The 17,151-nt window shown below is 41.6% G+C and overlaps 3 protein-coding genes across 10 annotated transcripts; 2 read left to right on the forward strand and 1 right to left on the reverse strand.

Annotated features, from left to right (window-relative positions):
• Window positions 1-1,608: 1,608 nt before the first annotated feature.
• Window positions 1,609-16,162, reverse strand: LOC115726812 (probable ribonuclease P/MRP protein subunit POP5). Of its 7 annotated transcripts, none has more exons than XM_030656861.2 (13): window positions 15,923-16,162; window positions 15,095-15,196; window positions 14,586-14,688; window positions 14,192-14,241; window positions 13,307-13,562; window positions 13,104-13,165; window positions 12,968-13,021; window positions 12,381-12,498; window positions 11,977-12,023; window positions 11,771-11,797; window positions 11,457-11,532; window positions 11,224-11,363; window positions 10,673-11,138 (listed from the first exon to the last, which is right to left on the reverse strand). In XM_030656861.2, exons 2-13 carry the CDS (start codon window positions 15,140-15,142, stop codon window positions 11,034-11,036), a joined length of 1,086 nt encoding a protein of 361 aa, XP_030512721.2. In that variant the 5' UTR covers window positions 15,143-15,196; window positions 15,923-16,162; the 3' UTR covers window positions 10,673-11,033. The 7 variants fall into 7 exon arrangements, 6 of the variants coding, with proteins under 6 accessions (XP_048137563.1, XP_048137564.1, XP_048137562.1 ...); XM_048281604.1 differs by having other exon boundaries at window positions 14,412-14,688; window positions 15,095-15,179; window positions 15,923-16,155; XM_030656858.2 differs by having other exon boundaries at window positions 14,412-14,688; window positions 15,923-16,152.
• On the forward strand, window positions 5,200-8,167 carry LOC115726814. Its single transcript, XM_030656867.2, has 2 exons — window positions 5,200-5,295; window positions 6,126-8,167. The coding sequence occupies exon 2, from the start codon at window positions 6,198-6,200 to the stop codon at window positions 6,633-6,635; it is 438 nt and encodes a 145-aa protein (XP_030512727.1). The 5' UTR covers window positions 5,200-5,295; window positions 6,126-6,197; the 3' UTR covers window positions 6,636-8,167.
• Window positions 9,236-10,645, forward strand: LOC115726813 (pathogenesis-related thaumatin-like protein 3.5). Of its 2 annotated transcripts, none has more exons than XM_048281608.1 (3): window positions 9,236-9,905; window positions 9,984-10,251; window positions 10,354-10,645. In XM_048281608.1, exons 1-3 carry the CDS (start codon window positions 9,416-9,418, stop codon window positions 10,523-10,525), a joined length of 930 nt encoding a protein of 309 aa, XP_048137565.1. In that variant the 5' UTR covers window positions 9,236-9,415; the 3' UTR covers window positions 10,526-10,645. The 2 variants fall into 2 exon arrangements, with proteins under 2 accessions (XP_048137565.1, XP_030512726.1); XM_030656866.2 differs by having other exon boundaries at window positions 9,240-9,905; window positions 10,332-10,519.
• Window positions 16,163-17,151: the final 989 nt, after the last annotated feature.

Here is a 17,151-nt window from a genome sequence, read left to right on the forward strand (position 1 = left end):
AATGATATCTATAGATAATAGCAAAGGTTGGCAGAGTGGAGTTTTGAAATTGAGTCACACCATCAAAAAGTTGCATTCCCTTTCACTTTCCTTAACATTAGTTAGACACATAAGCTTAAATCAATTAGAAAAGAAAATGATTCATCTCATCCAATCTAATATAATGTGTCTAGGAGAATATATCGGTATCAATTTGCCTTACATATTAATTTGGATGTTATATGATATTCGTCAATAAATCTACACTCACCAATTAAAATTTTTATTTGTTTCTCTTTTACATTATTGACTTATAATGTTTCTAGTTATAATAAAATAAGGATTGTGTAGGGTAACATCTACTTATTTGTCAGATTATCAACTTACCTATTTTGGCGACCCTCTCGAGGGAGGACCCTTGAGGGTTCATCTCGTTAAGGTATTTTCCCATGAGTGTGAACATTAGCCAAATCAAGAAAACAACCTTAAAGATTGTTAAGAGGATTTGAAGGGCTCGACTCCTCAAGAGCAATGGCTCTCCCAAAGCCCCATACCTTATGGCAATGGTCAGGGATATTTCGTTTTCAAAATTTTATATTTTCATTAGTTTGGAATCGTCGCTAATCTTTTTTGGGAGTTGGTTAGAAACCCGATTAAGATGAGGAGCAATCAAAGTTCCAAGTATAGGGACTTGAATTGGTTGTTTTTTTCCTACAAGTGTTCCCACATTTTTTTTGTTTTGGGTCGAGTGTTCACACATGTTTGGTTAGTTGGTTTTTATCCTAAAGTTCGGTGGAGCCATCTCTAAGTGGTCATACATTTCTTTTTGTAATCCATTTTCATGCAATTCTACAGTGAACCCTTTTTTATCTAGAAAAAGAAATTAACAAACAATCACGTTAAAATCACAATGCGATAAGTAAAACATGCAAAGCAGTGAAAGCACGAATTATTCTAAGTGCAATGAGAGAACCCGCAGCTCTATCAGGTATGATGGAAAGGAAAAACCCGATACAAGGTCGGGCAAAAAAAAAAAAGTACTACATGGCCTTGTTGACGAGTCTCGAGACATGAGCCCACGGTAGCTTATCACTAGAGACTTGCAATCTTAGGCAAGGAAAGGGAACCCGCTATTCAAGGCTACAAGAAATCCTAAGTTTTCAATTATCCAAAATCGGGCGTCATCACATCCAATTAGTGGATAAAGTGCGTCATTAATCCTTTTCAAGTAGTCTCAAGGTCACTCATGGTTCAAATTCCCTTATTCATTTAAGGTTGTGAAACTTGAACTAAGCTAACGACTACGTTGATTTTATTTGGTTTTGTGTGGTATTTCTAACTAGAAATGTTTTTTAGTTAAGGCTATTTAGAAAATATCCTTATGAATATTTTGATTCTAACAAAATTGTATCATATTTTATAGAATCTGGTAAGTACTCTAAGTGTTTTATCATATTGGCCAATAAATCTAAACTCACCACTTAATGATTTCCCCATGAACTGTAAGGGCGTATGAAAATGACGTTGACCCTTGATGTCTCGTATAGCTTTATAGTTCGGATGTAAGCACAGTAAAAAAAAAACATCTCAAGGACACCAGCATTATAACATGCCACAATCTCGAGATGCATTGAATCATTGTAAATGTACTAAATGAGAATATTCGCATAAAGCAAATCCGATCTGACTATCATCAGCTCATATCTGATTGTGAATGACTTGACTCATGAGAATACCCCAAAAATGTCCCACAGAGTAGACTCAAGTCAAGACCGGTGCATACTGCCTGCAAAGCACATCACCAGTACCAACAATCCTTTTGTATCCACGTTCGAACAACACTCTTTCGAGTTCACTCGTGTAGCAAATGCTTTATGTTCCACACTGCATCTTGAACCTCAGTGGAATCTGGCTGTGGGATCCGCTGCTTTCAGCAATGGCAATTTTATCCACGGACAAGATGAGGCAAGGCATTTATTTCATGTCAGTATTAGCCATAAAGTTCACCTGGGGTGCCTGATGTACGGTATGTGAACTTATGCGAGAAGAGGTCTGAGGGGGCTTGGGAAAGAAAAGGACAGTTATGATCATTAAGCTCAACATCGAAAAGGGTTTATCACTTGCCCTCCTTCAAATTAAACCTGCAAAGATACTAACGTCAAGATCGAATTAGACACAGAGCCTAGAAGATATAGTCAAATCAACAGGCAAATGATGCACAGAAAACTCTGAATAATTTATGAGATAATACATTACCCATACGGATACATTGCCCTTGGATCAGCAGATTGTGTAAGAAGTGGGAAAATCAAATTGAACTGCTTTTCAAAGCTCAGTCACCATAGTTTAATTTTGGAATGTCAAAAGCTCGTGCTGTCCAGCAAAAATTCATCACATTCATAGATACTCCAAAGAAACAAGGACAGAATTCTTGCCAACAATCCAATAGATACACCAATTAAAGATTCAGCTCAGGGGCTTAAATTACATGCTACTGCATTGACACTTAAATGATCGTAGAAAAGGAGAAAAACAAAAACAAAAATGGCACGAGATCATACCAGTCAAAGGTATGTATAGTGTACAGATGCAGCGCTCCTAGTGCTCCAAAATTTTAATCTTTTCTTGGCAGTTGTGCATCTGCTGAATCACCTCAGGTGAGAGACGAGAACCAGAGACAAGCTTGTACTGCTCAAATTTCAACTCATCACACTTCAAGGCAGCTTTTTTACAGGCCTTGATACTTCCTGGCACCAATAGAGATCGCACTCAATTAGCTTCAAGGAAAAGATCCTGCTCTTTCCAGCGAATTATGCATGCCATGATCAGAAGAAAAGAAACGCCAGCTAATAACCTCACATGAAATTTCCCAATCTGCAAGCAAATCATGCTGGTATCACAATAACAGCACTGGAAATTCAGGGCCATCGTGCTTTCAAAGTTTAAGCTTCTGTTAATGCAACTCGTGTAAAAAAACACAGTTTACTAATCCAGGTACTCTACAAAGATAATAGTGAGAAAATTTTGCGCCTCCTATATTTGTCTAAGCTCAACCACAACAAAAGTTGATCCCGCTAACCTTACCTATTTACAATCACTAGTAGCAGAATGCAGCAAAAATTTCGTGATTCGATTCGACAAGTAAAGGACGAATTTTGTGCTATGCAAGATCCTGCTTGACCCACTTGTTTGACTCACCGCTCAAGTCAAGTAAATTAAACAGCACCGGGCAATTTCCCACGGTTGTGACCAAGGTGATTGCAGCCCAAACTTTCTGGTGCTCCTCCCTAGAAGCTCTGATAATGCAAAGCTTCGTGATGGGATTCACATACTTGACTGCGCGAAGATCACATGGTCGACAATGAATGAGTCACAGTGCTTCGTGGCAAATAACAGAGAATTAACCTCCAAACACCCAATAATTCAGGATCGGACGGATCCATTGGAAACGATGAGTACCTTGAAAGGATCCAAGAGACGAAGCGAGACCGCACTCCCCGAAGTTCACGAGAATGCTGTCTCTTATCGCTTTGGATACATTAAATTGAGTCAGTATGATGGGGTCATCAACCCCAAGCTCTCGATTCGGATCCAAGAAAACCTCCATTACCATGTACCGGTTTTTGAATCCCACCATGATCTGCGGTCCACTACGACGATGGCCTGCGCTGTTTCAGAACCAACACAGAAGAGATGACCTAGATAAAGGTAGGAAATCACTTGGGAAGATCAAGGCGAAAACGTCGGAGAAGAAGGAGGGGTTTTAGGCTTTTAGCTGCCGGCGCTCCACGGTTCCTTCCATACAAACAGGGTGACCGGTTCCTGGGAGGGCCGGTTCTCAACTTAGAACCGGAAATCGGACCGGACTGGGCCCGTTTCCGGCTGGTGGAACAGGTACCCACTCCAACCCGGGACCGGTTCCCATATTGGACCGGGACCGGCAGCCCTAATTTCCAGAGTAGAGTTGCAAAATGCACAGATCACAGCATGAAAAGTGCACTTTCCCTCTTTTTGCCTGCTATCAACCAGCAAAACCTCAAAGTTCAGACTTATCCAGATCCGGAACACCACAATCGGCCTCACGTCTCACCAAAACATAAGGGAAAAATGAACAAAATAAAAATCAAGAAATTTACCTCGTTTTTGTGTGCAAAGAGCAGGGGCTTCCTTGCGTGACGACGGCAACCAGCGAGGGAGACGATTGCCGGGACCGAGCGTCGACCGCGAGAGAGGGAGGTGAGACTGAGCGGCGAGCGAGCGCGAGAGGGAAGACTGAGCGTGCGGCCAGCGGCGATAGCGAGAGAGAGCGTAGCGAGTCGAGCACTTGCTGAGCTGAGATTGATGAAGACGATGAGGGAAATCAGAAGGGAAATATCAGCCTAGAAGAGAGAGACATCGCCACCGGTTCTCCTGGTCCGGTTCCGCTCATGAAATCGGAACCGGATTGGTCTCGGCAGAAATCGGCTGGAACCGGGCGACCGGTTCGATTGAGACCCGTCCGATTTTTGGGTTGGATGGGGATGCATAGGGCGATTGGGCCTGTACAAAAAAATGCCCAATTAGGTCAACCTATTTGGGCCTGATGGGCCTGACTTTCCCGAGCGGCTCTCGAAGGCCCACCGATCATCTGGGTGCCATTCAATAGGCCCAGTTGACCGAGCGCACTTTTTTCTCCGTCCATGACGCGGAAGGAGACACGTGGAGAGCGAGGATAGGCCGAGATCCTTCAAAAGTCTACCCCACCTCCCTTCATTTTCTCCCAATCAGGAAGCAAAACAAAAAGAAAGAAAAAAAAAACAAACACGTTTGAATAAAGATGAGAGAGAGAGAGAGAGAGAGAGAAAGACGTTAGACACGTGACAGTGAACGCTGGTTGATATCTCCGCTTTATAATATTATCCACTTTTTTTTTTCCTTACTTCTTTTTATTTTTGTTTTATTCGGAAATTAAATTAGCCCCCTCGAAAGGTATTCGATCTGACAAATTTACCCTTCATTTCGCACGAATTTCACCCGCATTTCATTTCTATCTACTTCTCTCCTACTCATTTGTTGCATATTATTATCTCTCTTTCCCACTTCCTCGTCAACGTCACGAGAAGAAAGAGAGGGACAAGCCCCGTGCGCACCACCCCACCCCCCTTCTCCTCTCCCCGCGTCTCTCTCCCCTCCCCATTCTCTATAAATGCTACGCTCACTCCCCCTCCCTCGTGGCTTTGCTTTCAGGATAGAGAGAGAAAGAGGTTAGAGAGAGAGAGTGAGTGTGGAGAGACGGGGAGAGGAAGGGCCGGAGGCGTTCCGTGGCTCGACGAGCTGGTGAGTGGCTTTGTTCTGGGTTCGATCAGCTTTTTTCATGTGATTTATGGGCTTTTTGCTGGTCATGGTGATGTCGTTCGGCTGTAGAATTTGTTGGTTCTTCTTCTTGCCTTGTTGGTCTGAAGAGGGTCTTCATTTTTGTCGTGTATGTTGTCCGTGCGATGCCTTTTGGGCATCGTTTGCCGGGGAATGATTCTGATCTGCCAGTTGCATGCTCGCGTGGTGTAGATCTGGTGGAGAAATAGCTAGTGTTCCTAATTCTGGGTTGGTGATAGAGGAGGATTATATGCTTTATGAGACCGGGTCTGCGAGAATTAACCATTGAATTGGAGCTGCGATTGTGGTTTGAGGACGACTGACCCATCTTCTTTTTACCCTCTCTGAGTCTCTCTCCATGGAGAAATTAAGATTTTGACCGAATGTCAGTGTGGTCAGCTTACAGCGACTCTCTCTCTCTCTCTCTCTCTCTCTCTCTCAAAATCAATGGTCTCCAGTATGAACATACAGAGCAGCTGGGACCTGTATTTGACTTTTTTGGCCTTTGAATAATTCTGTTTTTCTCCGGCTATTGCTCATAATCTGCGATCCTTTGAGCTTGCCCTGCTTATTCTCCCACCCTCTCTGTCTCTTTTCCGTTACCTCCTTTATTGCCCATATTATATTTTGATAGATGAACAAAGCACTGAGATGCCTTGAGGTTGTGGAAGGCGATGATGATGCAAGTGGTGAAAGATAAAACGATAATACCTGAAGAATTTGACAGCTTTCTACACCATTTACCCTTTTGTAGAAAGTTTGATCATTTTTTCGTGATTTGTTGGGCTCTGCAGAACATTCCTGGGGAAGGTGGTAGCGTTTGGAATATAGTCTTGGAGTTGAGAAGTTACTAGTCGAAGGAAGCAATGGAGGTATGTGGCAAATCCGTCGTAGCAGGGGCTGGAAATATTATTTATCTGTCAACTATTTTAGGCCGAGATGGGCCTATTCCAGTCCACAAATGCGATCGGAAATGCCAAAACGAACATGTGTGTGGAAACATGTACCTTTGTAAACTGACAGGACTGACCCACATCTGTGACAAGAATTGTAACCAGAGGATTTTGTATGATAACCATAGTTCACTTTGCCTAGCAAGCGGCAAGATTTTCCCTCTTACACCAACTGAGGAACAGGCTGTGAGAGGCGTCCGTAGGAAGCTCGATGCTGAAAGTTCTTCCTCTGAAAGCTGTGCTTTTAAGCGCAGGCGTGATGCACAGTTTCATCCTTCTCCATTTGAGAGATCCTTCTCTGCTGTCAGTCCTATCTGCAGCCAAGTCGGAGAGGGGATGGACATGAGCTAGATTATTAATAATTGTCCTTTATGCTATGTTCCTTCTGGAACATTTTCTCCTTTACTTGAACTTATGTCAAAGAACTTCATGCGGATACTTAAAAATGGCAGGCTTGATATATCCTGCCTTTTGTAGGAGGACCTTATTTCTATTATTGTTTAATGCAATCTTGCCTAACAATTTCTAGATAAATTCTCTCTCGAGTCTGACGTTGATCCCAATATTGTAGTTGAACTCTGTAACTTATTGTACTACAGTTTCTGAACTGTACCTATCACATGGTGCTTCTGGTCAATGCGGCCATTGTTGTAGCATCTTTAATAGTTATCTGTTCTTTTCCTTCACTCCCTCCTCTTCTTTTCTTGATGGCATTTCCCTTTCTTTTCCAGATTGAGTGGGGACAGGGAGGAAGGTTATCTGTAATGTAAAAGGTGTAGAAGAGATTATTGACTGATGCCTCTTAGCTCTTCTTTTAATATTGTCTGTCAGATATGTGTGATGGTTATGATCCATTGGTTTGTCAAATTTGACCACTGTTGACCCATGCAGGGATGCTTTTCCGAGTTCCCAGATCGAGGACAATATAGAATTGGTGTATGGCTGAAACTTGGCTTCATTACTTAATGCATATTATGTGTACTTACGAGTGTGGAGAGAGAGAGAGAGAGAGAGAGAGAGGGCGAGCAATAATTTATCTCTTAAGTCTTTTCCTTTTTGTTGCATTATGTTTATCCTTGGCTGTTTTTTCTTGGGTGTTGATGTTCTACATGGTAATTTTGCAGGGTTGAAGCATGTGCACTTTCAGGAGAGTCTTACTTATCTGTTGAATATTGATGAATGATCTATTTTCATCCAAAATTTTCTGAAGTTGAAAGATCTGGAGCTTTTAGTTTATTTGTGTTCTTTTCTCGTGTGTAGGAAAATTGGTTCCCCAGTGGCAGTCATGCAGAATTATCACTCAGGAAGATGATGAGAACAGTGCTGATCGTGGTGTCCTGATAGCCAAATACCAGGTGGACTTGGTGGAGATGAACGGAAATATGCATGATCTATCTCTTGGTGGCTTCAAAAGCTTTGAATCATGTGTAGCAACTGAGAATTGCTGGGAATTGTTCTCGAGCTTGTCTTCTTCGGCACAAAGAATTCCAAATGTTTGAGGAGGGAAAACTTCATGGTTCCTACTTGGCTCCTTTTGGATGTATCTGTTTGCATCGCAAAAACATTATCTCTGGTGGACTATTGGCAGTTTGGTGAAGGTCGGTGCCCCATCTTGGGAAGCCAGAGAAGTGTCTGTCCCAAGAAGGCCAGTGGAGAGTTTGGTTACTTTCTAACAGCAAAGCTACTGGAAGCCAAGCATCTGTATATGCACATAAAGAATCACTTTTGCCTCCATTTGTGTTTGAGAACCTGCTGAATTTTTGCGGGTTCCTTGCTCTGCTGACTTGTAGTAAATCTGCAACAGCTTGGTTTGCGCTGGGGTATTGCTCAACTAAGCTTCTGCAGATCCTGGGAAATGAAATGGGAAAGTCAACCTAGTGCAATCTGTTCTATGTCATCCCCCCCTAGCAAAATCTTGCCTCACTTTTATGTTCAATCTGTATTTATTCTTAAAACTATCTGGTCTGATGTATACACGCCCAAGATGGGATTGCTCTCTGCAGTTTTTCTGGCTTTTCAATTTATGGAATACGAAGAGCTTTATCCTGTCTCTGGTGCTATGTGATGTCAGGTGGCTCAGGCATCTTGTTTTGAAAGATCGGTTGAACAGGTGCATTGTTGTGGGTGGTTAGCGTTTTAATCGTTAGGGATGACTAAATTTTCTGGCAGTGATGTCTGGTCTGTGACAGGAAAACTAGTCACTGTATAACTGCAGCTAGGCTCAGATAGAAGTAGTTCTTTTTCTGATGTGTGCTAATCGAATGATAGTTGGTTTGTCCTTCTTTTTATTTTTTATTTTTGTGGGGGGGGGGTCAAAGAATGGTAATTAGTTGAACAGCCCAGTGAGATGGGATTTTTGTAATCCCAGAATCTGTAACATTTTGGGAACTTCTGTGATACTGCCTTTGATTTAGACAGTTTCTGGGTTTGCAACTTAACATTCAGGGTCATTTATAGTGTTCTAGCATCCTGTAAAATCCGATCGAGTGGCTAATGCTTTTGATTGCTTATCAGCCGTTGAGTGCTTATCAGGCCGGACTCAAAGCCCATGGACTGTAAAGGTTATTTTTAAGACTGCAAGGCGTTGTTGGCTCAGCTCAAAGGAGTCTCAGTTTCTTAAGATCCAAGTTTACAAACTCTTATTCAGCTCAAATACATCTTTCCTAAAGGCAAAATTCACTTTAGTATAGAACAATGTTTTCTGCTGAGAAAGAATATGGAATCGTCTTTTTTTAAACGAAATCTTACTTACAGTAGCATCTAATCAAGCCATTTGATTCGTTACTAAGATTTGAAGATGATTCCAAAGGAGGGAGAGAATGTTTCATAACATACAATCCCCCATCCATCCTATACAAACAAGGGAATTGCTTCTTCATGGGGCCTATCAGGCTAAAAAGGAAAACGCTATACCCTAGGCTAAAAAGGAAAATGCTAAACCCCAAAGGATCACATTGCGGCTGAGAAATCCATCCAAGCAACGTAAAACTATGCACACAATTTTCCTCACTACTTCCAAGAATCTTACGAATTGCCATATGTAGGGGGCTTACTATAGCCTCATCAACCTATCTGTCAAACCCACCCTTTCAAGAAAAATCTCCTTGAAAGTTAAGAACTTTGCAAGTACAATGCAAACAAAGTCATCCGACCTCTTGAAAGGTCTCTTCCTTGTCTTCTTCTGTTTCCTCTTTTCTTGCTCCCACTCTTGCACGTTCACCGTGACAAACAACTGCCCCCATCCCATATGGCCTGGGACTCTCGCCGGATCCGGGACGCCGCAGCTTCCGACGACTGGGTTCAGGCTAGACCCCGGCCAGAGCATCCAGATCCCGTCTGTTCCAGGATGGTCCGGGAGGTTATGGGCGAGGACTGGTTGTACGTTCGACGAGTTGGGCACGGGGACATGCCAAACCGGAGATTGCGGGGGACGATTGCAGTGTGACGGTAGCGGCGCAGCCCCTCCAGCTTCTCTATTCGAGATCACCCTTGGTTTAGGCAATGACAAGGACTACTACGACGTAAGCATAGTCGACGGCTATAATTTGCCCCTTGTTGCGGTGCCACAAGGAGTATATGGCTCATGTAATGCCACAGGTTGCGTTTCAGATATAAACATGGGTAAGTTAATCTATGATGGTGCGTTTCGTTTGGCTAGAACTACGAGTTTTTGGTCTAAAAGTTTGGCATTGTTAACAGGTTGTCCGAAGGAGCTCCAAGTAGTCGGCGGTGAGGGAGGGGACGGAGGAGTTATCGCATGCAAGAGTGCATGCGGGGCATTTGGGCTAGATGAGTATTGCTGCAGCGGGGAATTCGCTAACCCGACGACCTGCCGCCCCTCCTTCTATTCCACCATCTTCAAGAGAGCTTGCCCGAGGGCTTATAGCTACGCTTTCGACGACGGCACGAGTACCTTCACCTGCAAGGCTTATAACTACGCGATCATTTTCTGCCCCAATTCCAATGGGTATGGTTCTCTGTAAAACCTCTTCTCTCATTTCGCAATTTCGCCTTCAAAGTCTTTACTCAAGTTCTGCCTGACAACAGATCCTCGACGTGGACGCTGCAGGGCAAAGAGACCTGATAGCACATCGACGCCCCGAGCAGTACAAAGCACTATAAGTGGCAAGACTGGGGCAATGACTGCCAGCTCTAGCATCCTCCTGCCACTTGCAATATCGATTTTCTTCCCAATCCTCGTTCTACTTCATCTGAATCTACCTGATCAGAGTATAGTCTAGATAACCATAGCATACCCGCTGAGAACTTCTATAGTGCCTGAGCAGCGACAGTACCCGGACGGTGAATCATTTAGAAAAATAAATTGGGACTGCAGAAGAAAGTCTTTACTGCAGGGACCAGTATAGTCTATTCTATAGGCAGAAAAGAAGAAAAGGAGGATTCCGTAGTCCATTATTTATAAAGCATATTGCCATATGCCCCCGCGCCAGTTCTTCACTATTACAGCTTCTAATTGGAACACAGAAGTTTAGACGAGCTATGTAAAGCTTCTTGTGGAGTATTTGGCATTTATATTGCAAAAACAAGTCTACGTGTTTTAAATGACAAGCTACGTAAAGCTTCTAACATTTCTGGTACAAAGGCTCTTGCTGTTCTGCAATGCAACCTGTTTTACATAATTCAATCAATGCCTCCTAGTTTGGGTCACTATGATAAACTACGTGTCCAAGATTTTCAGTTGTTAATTAATCTATCAAGGCGCACAAATGTTTCAACTCTATGCGGGTTTCATTTCTTGGCCGTGCCTTTCTTGGAAACTTGACTCTTCTTCCGAGCTTTCTTGGCAGGCTGTGGCTTGCTCCCCGTAGTTTTACCTTTCTTCCGAGGCAATCCCTATCACCAGACTTCTTATTAGAAACACAAGACCATAACAAATCTTTAAAGAGAGTTCAGTTTGAATGCAGAAAATTCATACTGCTGATGCTTTCTCAGATTTCCTTTTGGTCTTCCCAACAGTCTCTCCTTCTGCGACATCTTTCTGATCAATTTGATGGGCAGTGGCTTTTGTTATCTTGTCAGGCTCCTCATCCGAATCAAATGAGAAACCATCAAGTGTTCCTATTCACGTTACAGACTACATGTTAATCATACGTTAAGTGAACATCACACAAAGAACATAGCATTTTGCACTATAAGATGGAGAAACCTCACCTTCAACCATGGTTTCAGCTTCGCTGATGTTGGACTGTGCACTCAGCTGAACAAAGTCATTCATAATTGCTTCTATCTGTTGAAAAAGCAGGGTCTCAGCAAGGTATATCTTGTGTTGCACTATAAGGCATCATGCAACATCTACAATATATTATATATGACAAGAAGCATATACTATGGATGAGACAGGAGAAGTTTCTACTAGAGAGAGAGATTTCATGATGCAAACCTGATGTCAAGGGACAAACTAAGCAAGAAAGAAAACATGAGGAAATTCGAAATATTAGACAACCCAAAACAAAGACCAACCATACCTTTGCCTCTGACTGACCAAAGCTAACCTAAAAGAATAAGAAAACATAAAAGATGTCACATCATAGCAACAAAAAGGATTTCAAGAATGCACAATCTGCTCATGAATGCCACCAGCTTTTCACTAGCATGCCGTTTGGGTGTGTGCGTGTGTGTGCGTGTGTGTGCCAGTGTGTGTGGAGGGACAGACAGAGATTTTAAGACTTACAACACAAAATGTCCTGCAAGGAACTATGGTTGTCTTGTATATGGTTCCTGACATAAGCCCATCATCTCTAAGTCAAAATATACCATTAAGATGCTCAAGACACACGATTGTGATACAGGACCACTCAAGAAAATGGACAAAAACCCAAGATAGACATCAATGCAACCAGAGAATACTTGACCAGGAAACAAGCCGAAGAATATATTTACAATTACTGGGGGAATGCGACTATTCAGAGTATAACTACCTTGGCACACATCTGAGTCAGTAATAGAGAAAACTTCTTATGAAGAGTCAAAGTAATATAAGCTTGCAAGGGAGGCCTAGCAACTCTACAGATGCACCAGATAGGTCATTCAGATATCTAGAAACAGCAGAACTAGGGTCAATGTGTCACTGTGTACCTTTCAAATCTAAGAACATGTCGTGATTTCCAGATGGAGTATCTGAAATTACTACTCGACCCACGGAGCCCATATCACCACTCAAATCTATGGAATCCCCTTCACATTCAACAAGCGCCTGCACCGGTCAAAAAGGCTTTTTCTCAATTTAGTCTGTTCTATTTCCTGTAATATGTATCCTAAAAATAGAACCATTCCAAGTGAGGTCAGAGGAAAGAATGGGACCTCAGGTCATTCTTGGCCAAAAAACGATGGCAGAGGACACAACACAAAGATTTGAGAAGTGGGAGGTGACTTGAACGCATAAGTTGGTTGATTTTACTTAATCAAATAACAAGAAACTAAACCAAAGAAAAGAACAATGGACCAGAAGTGGGTAGATACTGTTCTCATCCCATCCCTCTGTGAAAAACTCCGAATTATAGTTTTCTACCAAATCCAAACTGAGAGATGTTCTTGAAGTGGATTTAATCTCAAAGTGGATTTTACACTGCTTTACATTGTTTTAGTCCAGGACTACCGTACAATATATATTCCCAGACTTAAAGACGAGACAAAGTTGATAAACACAAAATTTTGTCCTCGACCTTGCAACGTTGAACCTTCTCTGAAAGCACCAAAGGCAATCTTGAAGAGGCCACCTGAAAAAAGGTAACTAGCAAGTCAATGAATCAATCCAAGACTATACAGAAAATCAACATACGTGTTAGGAAGCCTTCTCACATGCAGTTCTCTGTGCTTCTCAGATGTTTCTTCCTCTGCAACTTCAACATCTCTTCCATCCCCTGCACAAATTTTAAATTTGCATATATTATCCAAGCCGTATACATGCAAGAGTAAAATAGAAAGAGGGGTAGATTCATAATGCTACCTAAAGCTTTTCATAGATCCCTTCCACGTTTATACATTTTCATGTTACAAGTTACCTGTTTTACTCTCAAAATCCAGTGGGTCCTCCAACTTCAGCTGTTTCCTCAAACCTTTTCCTTTTAAGGCCTTTCTTGATGGAGATTTTGCATTAGCATCAATAAGAGATGCATCTTTTCCCGGTTCTTCCTCTTGGAATCTAGATGCTTTCAGCTCAGGAAGTTCTTCATGATTTGCAATGCCTTCTTTTTTTATGTGATTGGCAGGAGATGACTCCGAATCTGATGACAATGTCCAAATTGAATGATTTGGTGCCTACTCAACCGAAATGTGAGCTTGTAAGCAACACGAAATTAGTTCAAGTAAGAATTTGGTAGAAAAGACTAACTCACTTCAGCCAAAGAATAGAGCATAAATTTGTAATGGTTCGGCACAAACACCTCAGCAAACATGATTGGGCCAAGTTAACTGAATCTGACTAGGACTTACTTCCATCAAGTTCCTTAGTCCCCCCACACACAACAAAAAACCCTTTTCAAAGTACCGGTAGTGTTCTTACCATGTCGGCATAAGTTTTACTTACATTGTTATTTATTGTAAGCATAATGAGTGGGATATAAATTTTCTTTTTTCCCTTTCTAGAGTATATTGTAGTAATATGCAATTTTTTCAGTAAAAAAATTCCATCTAACAAGTTCCATCTCTCATGTGCTAACATTAAATGCCACAGAACTCATAAATACCTTCAGCGCACTCCTGGAAAAGAATTTTCTTTATTATTAATTGTCAGAGATACTATTCTCAACACTCCAAGCTCTACAATTTCTCATTTAACTTGAAAATTTTTCAGCTGAAAAAGATGTATTTATCTCCTAACAATCCTGTTAATTGATACTAAGATCAGAGCAAGTATCACTGAAGATTTATATGTGAATGCTTCTTACCTGCTTTTTAGCTGATACTTTATCCCTAACCTTTCCAAGCCTCCGATCTCCTGTATTGCGAAAAAGAAGTCGTCAGCCATAAAAATTGGATACAAGTACTGTTGACAAAATTTAGATTTCTTTTTAAGGGACAAATAGAACCACAAATTATTGGCTTGCTATCCATAATTCAATAATTTCCATAGCAACCTTTGAATAATCATGTCTTACTCCACAATACCTTCACTTTTCTTCCGATAATTTGATTTCCTACTTTTCGAGAATCCTGGATCCTCTACTCCAAGTATTTGTTTAGGAGACTCCTCTTTTAGAATCTTCTCGGCTGAATGTGCACTAATCTCTTTAACAGCTAAATCTGGAGATTTGCTCTTACTTGAGACTTCAATGAACTTACGTAAAGGCAGTTTATCACTATCTACATTATCCTCCTCTTTTGGACTGTCATTTTGAGAATAATCAGAATCAGAGGACAGTGTGACAGTTGAATTTGTAGGCGCCTGTGAAGCAAAGAACATCCTAATTATAAGCATACAGTTTAGACATAAGACTAATAATATCATTGAGAAAGTTACATGCACAAGAAAGGGTCTAATAATGCCATCTTGCCACACCAAAATGGTAAGAGTCAAATTAAGGAAATCCCTCAAAACATAATACAACTTTGGTCAACATAAATGAAACAAAGTTTCAGACGTGATGTTTTAGGGTGACAGAAGATTGCAAAGGCACAAATCACTTTGACTTAAAGAAAAAGGAGAAGTGAATAAGTGATTCCGTAACAATCTTAATCTCGACTAACGTAAAGTGAATACAACATTTGATCAGGATGAAAATTGAAAATAACATGACAGAGAACCATAAAATTCTTATGAAAATAATATTGCATTAACTCCTACAAGGCACCTTGAAAGCACGGAGCCAGTCGGGCGAATCTTCCCTTGAGCCGCTCATCTGGACATCGAGCTCCTGGAAGCCGATGCTAGGCTCTCTAATCGCACAATCAACCTAATTCAACATTGAAGAAAACTCATTCCCCTCCAAGACAATTACAATACAACAAAAGCAGACTTATCAATCCTTAAAATGACTAGCACGCACGGGCGCTCACACACAACAAACAGACATGTCCACATTCACATGACATCTACTAGTCATGTTGAAAAGACCTAGCGACTCTCAGAGACATATATACAAACAGCTGATGCAGGAGATGAGCTGACACACTTCTGCATGGAAATTCAATAAAAGGAGGGGATCTTCCAAACATGGAACCAAAATAGCTAACATTATCTAATTCCAAAAGATCAATGAGGCTAGGTCCCAAGAATACAGCCTATACTCAATGAAAACGCTACGAGCATCCCCTACTTCTCAAAGTATGCACATGGAAACCATTAATTTAAAAATGCACCCGCAACGGGATGAATATGCATGCACAAACTTTAAAGCGACAGATGCCCTAATCCAGACTTCAGAAAATAAAGGACGCCGCGCAATTTCGCTAAAATCTCGGAAGGCGTTCGTGCGATTAGCTGTTTCGGTCGACAATCAACCGATTCAATCCCACAAAATCAGCTTGAAACTAGCTAGAGAGAGCGAGAAGATATGTCCCCCAAGTTCTTATCAAGCGCCGCGAGAAGAACAAGCTCGACTTAGCAAGAAACGATATCCACCAGAAACGCAGTTCAGAAGCCCTAAATAATCCCATTACACCAAGTGGAATTCGCTTACCGAGAGCAATTCAAGGAAGCCAAGGGAACAGAGAAGCGAGTCAGACGAGGAAGGTGGAGCCGAAGTGCGGGAAGGAGGAGCGAGTGGATGTGACGAGGGTGGAGATTCCAGCGAGAGAGGGAGAGCGCGGGAGTCTGGAGGAGGAGAAAGACGGAATCAGCTTTTGGCTTGGGGCTTGTTTGGTTGGGGGAACTACTGCGTCCTCCTTTTATTCGGGATATAATCCTCTCCACCGAACCAAACACGCTCCTAAGCAAGAAGAGAGGAGGAAATAGAGAAAGCGCCCGAGACCATTTTAGGCCCATTTCCTCTGCTCCGCCAAAATTCAAAATACTAAATTTTGGGAAAATCTTTAACAAAACTTTATATGTTAACCCACGATATGAAAATTTCAAGGGTTTCAGGTTCAGAAAGAGTCAAACTGATTTTCGCGACAAAAAATTTAGAGGAAACAAAACATCATAAGTGAAAAATTTATCCAGACAATAGGCATTATTAAATCTAATCGAAAGATGTGACAAATGGCGCCTCCATGTCGCGTGTCGCTGCAAAAGATATCGAAAGTAGAGTTGTTTGTCATAAAAACATTGTATTGTAACCAAACGAATAGTTTGGTTTCAAAATGTCATGTGAATTGTGATATAATTACTTACGAAATTAGTCTGTTGATGTAGAATGGAAATGTGACGAGAAAAAATGAAGAGAGAGAGAGAGAAAGAAAGAGGTGGGCCGGCCAATGGCCATCGATAACCCTTGCAGAACTTGATTACGCTCAAACAACCCACACTAGGCTCGTGGGGCCGTGATCTCGACAAGGCTTGCCACCCCTCACCAACACATGATGGGTCGGCGATGAGGGGAGCGACCCTCACGATCACAGCCCTTGCCTCCCTTCTAGTTGCTGCCAACATTTACCGGCACGTCGGTTTTTTTTATTCGTATTTTACCCGAAAAATTCGTAGTTTAGGGTCTAGAGACTCAACAAGGAAATAAAAAACCATTTGGAGACTAGACTAAATATAACGTGGGCAATGAGGCACTCGTTAATCTGATTTAATTAAGAATTAATTTTATTCTTGTTGCACTTATTAATGCAGATAATACGAGAGAGGCCATGCATTTACAAATTTTCATTTAGACGTTTAAGGGCATTAACAAAAACCATAATAGAAATTCCATGAAATATTTATAAAATGTTGGAAAAATTTCAAAAAAGGTCTCGAAATCTT

Source organism: Rhodamnia argentea, chromosome 7 (genome assembly GCF_020921035.1).
Source record: "Rhodamnia argentea isolate NSW1041297 chromosome 7, ASM2092103v1, whole genome shotgun sequence".
NCBI classification, from domain to species: Eukaryota; Viridiplantae; Streptophyta; class Magnoliopsida; order Myrtales; family Myrtaceae; genus Rhodamnia; species Rhodamnia argentea.

Bases quoted from the DNA above. Each gene is read 5' to 3' on its own strand.
- LOC115726814 (XM_030656867.2), top strand. From the start codon at position 6,198: ATGGAGGTATGTGGCAAATCCGTCGTAGCAGGGGCTGGAAATATTATT.
- LOC115726812 (XM_048281604.1), bottom strand. From the start codon at position 15,142: ATGAGCGGCTCAAGGGAAGATTCGCCCGACTGGCTCCGTGCTTTCAAG. The intron at 13,166-13,306 runs GTAACTTGTAAC...AAATTTGTGCAG, and splicing joins GGATTTTGAGAGTAAAACAG to GGGATGGAAGAGATGTTGAA. The intron at 11,798-11,976 runs GTAAGTCTTAAA...TTATTCTTTTAG, and splicing joins CTTGCAGGACATTTTGTGTT to GTTAGCTTTGGTCAGTCAGA.
- LOC115726813 (XM_048281608.1), top strand. From the start codon at position 9,416: ATGCAAACAAAGTCATCCGACCTCTTGAAAGGTCTCTTCCTTGTCTTC. The intron at 9,906-9,983 runs GTAAGTTAATCT...CATTGTTAACAG, and splicing joins CGTTTCAGATATAAACATGG to GTTGTCCGAAGGAGCTCCAA. The intron at 10,252-10,353 runs GTATGGTTCTCT...TGGACGCTGCAG, and splicing joins TTCTGCCCCAATTCCAATGG to GGCAAAGAGACCTGATAGCA.